The sequence below is a fragment of the Phoenix dactylifera genome, chromosome 18 (genome assembly GCF_009389715.1).
Source record: "Phoenix dactylifera cultivar Barhee BC4 chromosome 18, palm_55x_up_171113_PBpolish2nd_filt_p, whole genome shotgun sequence".
NCBI classification, from domain to species: domain Eukaryota; kingdom Viridiplantae; phylum Streptophyta; class Magnoliopsida; order Arecales; family Arecaceae; genus Phoenix; species Phoenix dactylifera.
In genome coordinates, this window is record NC_052409.1 from 9,393,521 (window position 1) to 9,402,162 (window position 8,642).

Sequence of the window (8,642 nt, forward strand, 5' to 3'; positions counted from 1 at the left end):
CAAATGGTGGACCTAGCAACCTACTTGGGGCAACAAGAACAAAAGCAGGTTGAACAGCAAAATGCTGCAAGAGAAAATCTCTCTTCTTCATCATCATCAAAGCCAACAATGAAAGAGGTGCTTCAAGAAAGTACTATTGACACCTCATTCTTGCAAAATAATTGCGAGACCATTATAATGTACCTGGGTCCAAGTGACATTGAGCAAATGGAAGACCCATGGTGCATTCGTCAAAAATATTTTGACGAGCAAGGATATCCTTCAATGAACGACAAGGACAGACAGATAATGGAGAAATTATTGCTCCTTACTGAATCTGTGGAAATTAATCATAATTTCCATAATAATAATATAACTAATTATATCAATTATAGTAAATGTACTATTTGCCACTCTTGGGCCGGGCCATTGTCATCTGGCCCAATGTGGACCAAAAACATAAGTCCAGCAGTTGTTGCAACGGTTTGGAGGGGTCGTAATATTATCACAATTAAGGGTCGTTTGAATAATCTAATAAACTTGGACTGAATTTTTCTCTAATTCATGGATTAGGTTGAAAATACTTAACCTTTTTGATTTTTTGATCTTGAATTCTCTAACAACGCATTCCTATGTTCGAACATTTTTAAAAGGGTTTTTTGCATGAGCACTCTCCTAGATATCGAATTTTGCATGAATACCCTCCCAAAATTGATATTTGCATGTATATCTTCGAAAAACACTTGTGTTGCTATTCTACTTATTTTTATCCTTATTTTTGCATATGTTCCTGATGGGGGCCAAAATGGATTGTCCTGCTCACAACGATGGGGCCACTCAATTTCGGCCAAATGGGCCCCAACACCGACCCGGGCTGGATATCAGCCCCGCCAAGAGCCAGTTTGAGCCCAAACTCCGCCGAAGGCACAGCTGACCTCAGCCAAATCTCTCCGCTGCCGCATCCTGTAGCAACCCTCTGATGCTCATGATGACATTTCGCGCCCGAGCATGGGACGCCCCAAAAACTTCTTCAAGCTCGAGGCGTCTCCTGTATTCACCGACTTGCCCCGGCCAAGCTTGGGGCGCCTCCTGTATTAGTCGAGTCACCCCAGCCAAGCTCGGGGCGCCTCCTGTGTTCGCCAACTCGCCCCGGCCAAGCTTGGGACGCCTCTTGTGTTCGCCGCTCGCCCCGGCCAAGCTCGGAGCGCCTCCTGTGTTCCCCGACTCGCCCCAGCCAAATGCCTCATGTATTCGCCGACTCGCCCCAGCCAAATGCCTCATGTATTCGCCGACTCGCCCCGGCCAAACTCGAGGCGCCTCTTGTCTTCGCCGACTCGCCCCGGCCAAGCTCGAAGCACCTCCTGTGTTCGCCGACTCACCCCGGTTAAGCTCGGGGCGCCTCCTATCTTCGCCGACCCGCCCCGACCAAGCTCGGAGTGCCCTTTCCAAGGGTACGCCCCAAACCTTGAGCTCGGGGCGCTTTGCTGAGCAAACCTCGGAACCCAGGATGTTAGGCTAACCTCAGCAACCGTCAAGCCGACGTCGCCAAATGCATGATGCCACCCAACGGCCGCACCCATGTGTAGACCCGCGCCCTCCTACGTGGCCGTACATTGTGACGCCACCACGCCATGCTTAGTCAGCTGGCCCACGACAGTCAAGGACTGCGCCATGCTACTCTGGCCATACCCTGCTACGACTATCAACGCCTTATCGTCGCCAAGAACGGACTACACTGCGCGCAACAAGCAAGCTCTGGCTGCGCGCCACCCCTACTCATGATAGGAACGGGCCATACCTCCGCCACCTGGATGCCCCTACAGGGACTATAAATAGCTTCGTGAGATAATGCCTAAGGGACTTTTGGCTGGACCAAATATACCTCATTCTAACTTGAGCGTCGGAGGGCCCTCACTGGAACCCCACCGGTGAGGCTTTATACAGGTACATCGCCATGCAGGAGGTGCCCCCGTCCTCTCCTTCCACACCCCGGCAACTCCTCCGACTCCTCCGGCGTGGTCACCCTCGGGCCAGATTTGAACCATAATAGGTAGATATGCAAAAGAAAATATTTATAAGAAGATCGCGATAAGAAACAAAAAATAATAATTTTAAATTTTTATTTTATTTTTAATTAAAATAAATATGATTTTTTTCAATGGTGTTAGAAGAATCGTTATATTAGAGGTATTTATACAAAAACAGTATTTTATGAGGATAAAATATAAATATAAATTTGATGATGGTATTCACATAAATTTAAATTTTTAGAAGAATATTTATCTAAAAAACTCTTTTTAAAATAGTGGAGTAAAGGGTCAAGATGTTATGGATGGATGGAAAGTTGTGCAAGAACAAGAACTAAGGCCAAATCCATTCCTTCAACCTATAGACATTTCCGAGGGGTCGTTGAGGTAAATTTGGGTAAACTAAGTCAATGATAGATTAAGTTATAGTCTGCAGTACAACTGTACTGCTTCCTTCCCTTTCTTCTCAAGGACATCTAGAACCTTAATCAAACCATAAATAAAGTAATTAATTAACGCAAAGAAACCCGTTGAATGGAAGCATTTGCTTGCTTAACTCCTTGCCTTCCCATAGCCAATAAAAAGATTAAAATTTTAAACCATATTGAGACAAGAGCTAATAAATTAACCCAAAAATTCAAAGAGTGCAGCTTGAAAGATTCCGCTGCTCCTTCAAATGAGATCCAAAGATTCTCTACGCTGTATTTAATTCCAAAGGAATTAGCTCACAATCAGATATTTATAAGTCCACAATGGCACGATCACATCTCTAATTCCATTTTAAAAGTCATATTACATTTCTTCATACTTCCACATAAATATTTTTTTTTTCGCTAAAATGGATGGGGAGCGCTTCTAGGCAACTTCCTCTAGGGCTTTTACGGAGTGATCGACCGCATACGAGGTCATCTAATCTGCGACTTCATTAGCCTCTCTATAAACATGGTTGGCTTGAAAAGCTACACCGCTACTGGCCCTAATGTCTGTCTATACGTCCTTTCTAAACAACACATAATTGCAGTGATTAATACTACTAATAATAAATGGATGCCAATGTTGACTTAGAACCATTCCACATATCGATAGTATAAGCAAGGAAAAATTAATGAATATAGTACAAAGTTCTCTTGTATACTGTTTGGATTTATGCTAATGTTCTCTCTCGAGGAACCCGGTCATCCGGAGAACGGCGTTCCTGACTCGGTAAAGATCCCGTCCCTTGAGCGTCCTGCCTTTGCCGACGCACACCGAGAACGCCATCCTGTCCGATGTTCTTCGAGCCACGATGACGTGAGGATGAATCCTCTCATCGCTGCTGTTGTTGCCGAAATCATCATCATCATCATCATTATAATCTCCATGCACGCTGTTGTTGTAAGAACCGTGGAAGCTGCACCGCGGCGCCCACGAACGACTTGCACCGGCAACTCTGGCCTTGGGGATGTCGACCGGAGCCGACTCCTTCCGTCGAGCTTGCTGCCGGCCGGTGGATGGTTGCTTCTTCAAGACGGTGCCGTCGTCGTCGCCGCCGTCGGGCCACCAAACATCAGCCTCCTGGAGTTCTTCCATTGGTCTTTGGCTAAGAGGCTTTGGTGGGGGACGGGGAGGGGAATTTATAGATAAAGAGGTTTTGGTGGGGTGGAGACTTGGAGTCGTCGTGAGCACACTGCGAGCTAAAATGGCGTCATCCGGTGGGAGGAAGGGATTGAGTGTGGCATCCGTCGCCGTTGTGACGCTGCGTGGGCTCCAGCTCTTATGTAGGGCCCACGGCCCACCTCGATGTATCGCTGTTTCTCCGCCTTATTTCGCGAAGGGTTAAAGAATTGCTTGGAGGGAACCTTCTTGGTGTTTCCCACAAGCTGACGTTTCCAAAATATTGATCCGGGCGTGGTCTTTTTTTAATCTTTTCGTGTTTTCTTGTAAGGATGAGGTTTAAATGGCGTAATTTTAAATTAAAAAATAAATTTTTAGCTAATGACATCGAAATATCTGCAGACTCAAAGAAAAATTTATTTTTTTTCGAACTACTCATGCTTATCAGAGGTAAATAGTGCTGCTGACTAGATTGCCTCTTATGTCGTGCACCATCCAAAAAAGTTCTTCTAAAAGCGTCGCGTATGTTTTTTTCTCTCTATTCCTCAACTTTTTCTTTCCAACATTTTTGAGTGCACTCACGTGGATCGCGTGTGAGTCGCTTTTATGTTAAAGAAAAAAAGCGTAATTAGGCTGTTCATAGCCCAGCACTTTCACTCTCCATTGTAAAGAACGTTAAAGTGGGCCCATTGATGTTTGGAAAGAAAAAGGGCAAAAAAAGAAGACCTACTTGAGTCTTTTGCTTGGAGTAGGCATGGGTCATGGGTCTTAGGGAAACAAACTTGGTCCTCGGATCTATGTTGGATGGGAAATGATCCCAATCTCAAGTCAGGTCTCATGAACCTAACCCTTGCATGCCTAATAGATTTGTCAACACTACCCTAATATAAACATTTGATGCTGAACATATTTTGGGTCTAAATAATTATGTGACTCTTTATCGATAGAAACTGATATCTATCTATAGATCTATTTAAGGATTCATATGCTTTCCTAGATTCCAATCCCTATAGAGCATTGACTTGAAAGGAATAGTATATTTTTTGAATTAATCACATCAAAAACTCTAAAATATTTGGAGGTTTTTGATTTTCTCTTAAATTTTAATTTAGTATAATCAGGCCATCAAGGTTTCAATCTTTTTTAAATTCGGACTCTAGTAATAAATTTCGTTTGGCTATCGTGATGGAGTGGCCACGTGTTATCATGTGGCTTGCTAAAAGTTGATGATCTATCTTTCTCTTGGCTGATGTATAAAAAAAAAAGTCCTAAAGTCCTCTTTCCCTCTTTTCTCTTCTCTTTTAGCTAGAATTTCATTTCTCAATTCCATCCCTTCTTCCCGTCCGGCAATTAGAAATGGGCAATGGTGGCTGCGAGGTGAGTAGTAAGAGTGAGAAAAAAAGAGGAGAATTGGAAGAAAAATATGATATTCATAATAATCCAACCTAGAAAATCTCTAAGCTCACAACCTAGCCGCTTATCATAATAATATTTTTATTGATCTATGAAGGAAAAGAAAAGGAAAGGAGAAGCAAAAATGCTAAAATTATTGTAGTGTTCTCGACCTTGCTTTCTTATTCAAAACTCAAATAATGGAATTAAGGAATGAAGAAATATGGAAACATAAATGGAGAAATATGACAATGGTTCCGATTCGTTACCTGGGGGCTCCTAAAAGTTTTTTTTTTCTTGACAATCTATATGATAATATTCAGGGCATTAGGAAGTACTAACCCATTATAGACACTTCGAAATTTCAACCAATGATTACTAGTAAATTCAATATTAAACATCAAACCATTTCTGATTGCAATACATAGAACAAAGAACCTCAAAAAGTAAACTCAAAAAACCTCACATCTCCATCCTTATCGATCCAACTTCTTGAGTGAGAAAGTGAGAACACGAAAAAAAAACTAGTGGTTAAATACCATTCCTCCAAATAAAAATTATTCAACTTTCTCCCTCAAATGACAAATTGTGACAGCAAAAATCCAAGAAAGAAAGAATAAACATAAAAAAATAAATGCTTAGATCCAATCACTTGAACACCATCATCATTTTCAATGAACAATCTTTTCTTATTTAATCTATCTCCTCTTTTTTTTCTCTCTCTTTCGGGAATTGATCACTTCACCAAAGAAGAACACCGCCACAAGTCTCATAGCCATCATGAATCTCCGAAAAGGAGAGATAGAATTTGGATGGGAATGAAAGTCGAAACCTAACCGAAAGGAAGACAAAATAGAGGATAAAAATTTCTCTACATCAACAGGTCACATGATATCACGTAACAACTCTATCCCAACAGCCACACGGAATACACAACCAGAGTATGAAATGAACAAATATGAAAGTTTGATGATCTAATTGCTTCAAATTAATGTTAAAAAAATAAAAAAATTTAAATAGTTCAAAATTTTTTATGTGATTAACCCTATATTTTTCCTATGATGCATTGTAAAGGGCCGTCTCTACCGTAGCACTATTTTCTTCGAACAAAACGATTTCAAAATTGGGCTTGATCAATTCTGATCATCCTGGTCGGGTGAATCTCTTCCAACTGACCTCGGCCGAGGCTCGATCGTTCCAAAAACCAAACGAAAACCATCCTCCCCTCAATCCCGACCTCCATCTCTTCCTCCCCGAATCCTAAAACCTGAACCTTCGAAGAAAAAAATGCCGTCTTTCTCCCACTGGGGGAGATTCCAAATCCATCCCTTCTTCCAATCCACCGCCTCCGCCGCCCGGTGGATGTCCCAGTCGACGACGCTCCCCCGGAAGCTCCAGCGGGTCCGCGACCACGCGTTCGACGATTTGATGGAGGTCCAGAAGAAGGTCCGCCGCGCCCTTGGCCTCCAGGATCTCATCCTCTCCCACCCGGGCGCCGCCCTCCCCGTCTCCCGCCTCGACGCCCTCGCCCGCCGCCACCTCGGCCTTCCCCCCAACGACGCCGGCAGCTTCCTCCTCCGCCACCCCCACGTCTTCCACGTCTTCGACCACCCCGTTCAGCGCGTCCTCTGGGCCCGCCTTACCCCCCGCGCCGCCGCCCAGCTCCGCCTCGAGTCCGCCGCCGTCTCCGCCGCCCTCCCGGCCGCCGTCCTCCGCCTCCGCAAGCTCCTCCTCCTCGCCACCCCCGCCTGCCGCCTCCGCCTCGAGCACCTCCGCCTCGCCCGCCGCGATCTCGGCTTCCCCGACGACTTCGAGCAATCCGTCGTCCTCGCCCACCCCTCCTTCTTCCGCCTCGTCTCCTCCTCCGACGACCCGCGCTCCAAATTCGTCGAGGCTGTCGAGGTCTCCGACCCACCCGCCGACCTCACCGTCTGCGCCATCGAGCGCGCGCGCGAGCGCGAGTACCGCGCCCGCGGCGCCGACGCCGAGGACGCCCGCTTCGCCTTCCTCATCAACTTCCCGCCGGGTTTCAAGATCGGCAAGTACTACCGCATTGCCGTCTGGAAGTGGCAGCGGCTGCCGTATTGGTCCCCCTACGAGGACGTCTCCGGCTACGACCTCCGCTCGCTCGAGGCGCAGCGCCGGATGGAGAAGCGGGCGGTTGCCATGATACATGAGTTGCTGTCGCTAACGGTGGAGAAGCGGATGACGCTGGAGAGGATCGCGCAGTTCCGGCAGGCGATGGGGCTGCCGAAGAAGCTCAAGGAGTTCTTGCTGCAGCACCAGGGGATATTCTACATTTCGACAAGGGGGAACCAGGGGAAGCTGCACACGATATTCTTGAGGGAGGCATACCGAAAGCGGGAGCTGGCGGAACCAAATGAGATTTATCTGGCAAGGAAGAATCTTGCGGAGCTGCTGCTGCTGAGCCCCAAAAAGGCTAATTTCGATAGAATGCTGACAAGTCTTGGGAGGGGTGGAAATGGCTTCGGGGTCGGCAGGAAGTTCTTTGGGGATCAGGATGGCAGAGAAAATGAAGACGAGGGAAGCAGCAGCGGTTCTGATTCAGGTGTCGAGTCTCAGTTTGTTGAGTGAATCATTGGATTCTATATTGGGTTGAAGGAGCACTTGATGGAGGTCTTGGATGGCTTGAATTGCTGTAATAGAACACTTGAAGATGATTATTATTTGATGAGGATTCTCACTGGAAGATCAGACATGATTGAATCTTGAGGGCAATTCCTCTGTTCAAGTTTGAAGAGTTGTGTAAGAGAAGTATAAAAGTTGCAGGCTTGGACCAAGTTTGTGGAAAAGGAGCTGACGCCAAAGATTGTTCTTTTTGGTGCGCGCATCTAGTTCATGCTCTGGGGATATGCTCTTGCACATGATAAGTTATTCAAAATGACTAGATTGAGCTAACGTTGACAAAAATTTGCAAAGAAGGGGATTTGATTGCAGAACGCGGCGAGAAGGTTACTGGGACAATTTCTGATTGAGTCATATTTATCTATGATGCAGGCAGAGTGTTATTGTGAGTTTACTGTGATACTGAAAAAGACTGTCTCCTAGATTATTTACTTTGATAGGTTTACATTACCGATTCCCTTCTAAAATTGTGTATTATTCATCATCCCTTTGTAACCAAATTTTTTCTCCATTCCTAACATGACTTAGTGAAAGAAAATAGTTAATTGCATTATTTGCATTTTTTTGTTTGTAGAGAGATTCTGGTCTTTCAAATTGCCATCACATCCGTTTGTGTGCTATTCATCTGAAGTATTTCTTATACGTGTACTAGTTCTCTTTATGAACTTTTAGACTGCTTAGTAATCAGGAACCTCAACTTTGTTTGAAAACTTCACAGACATATTTTCTAGAACTGGCCACTTATCATTGTCTATGCAACTGGAGCATCTTTTTTACAGTATGTGAATGGATCAAAGCACATCTTCTCTTGAAGCTGATTTGTTGATGCAGTACTTGGATTATACTTGATAAAATGGGTCCTGAGAATAGATGGTAACTATCCGACTAGTACACAATAACTAAATTATGATCAGATTCAAAATGTTATTCAAGATGATTTGTGTGTATATATATACAACACACCTTGGACAATTGTGAGGGGAGGGTATAGGATGGTGAGGCAAT

At 44.8% G+C, this 8,642-nt stretch overlaps 2 protein-coding genes across 2 annotated transcripts; one reads left to right on the top strand and one right to left on the bottom strand.

Moving 5' to 3' along the window:
* Positions 1-3,005: 3,005 nt before the first annotated feature.
* On the bottom strand, positions 3,006-3,633 carry LOC103723712. The gene has a single exon (XM_008814722.4). It carries the CDS (start codon positions 3,573-3,575, stop codon positions 3,156-3,158), a length of 420 nt encoding a protein of 139 aa, XP_008812944.2. The 5' UTR covers positions 3,576-3,633; the 3' UTR covers positions 3,006-3,155.
* Positions 3,634-6,157: 2,524 nt separating this feature from the next.
* LOC103716736 (protein ROOT PRIMORDIUM DEFECTIVE 1) lies at positions 6,158-8,196 on the top strand. The gene has a single exon (XM_008804866.3). The coding sequence runs from the start codon at positions 6,279-6,281 to the stop codon at positions 7,584-7,586; it is 1,308 nt and encodes a 435-aa protein (XP_008803088.3). The 5' UTR covers positions 6,158-6,278; the 3' UTR covers positions 7,587-8,196.
* The last annotated feature ends 446 nt before the right edge of the window (positions 8,197-8,642 follow it).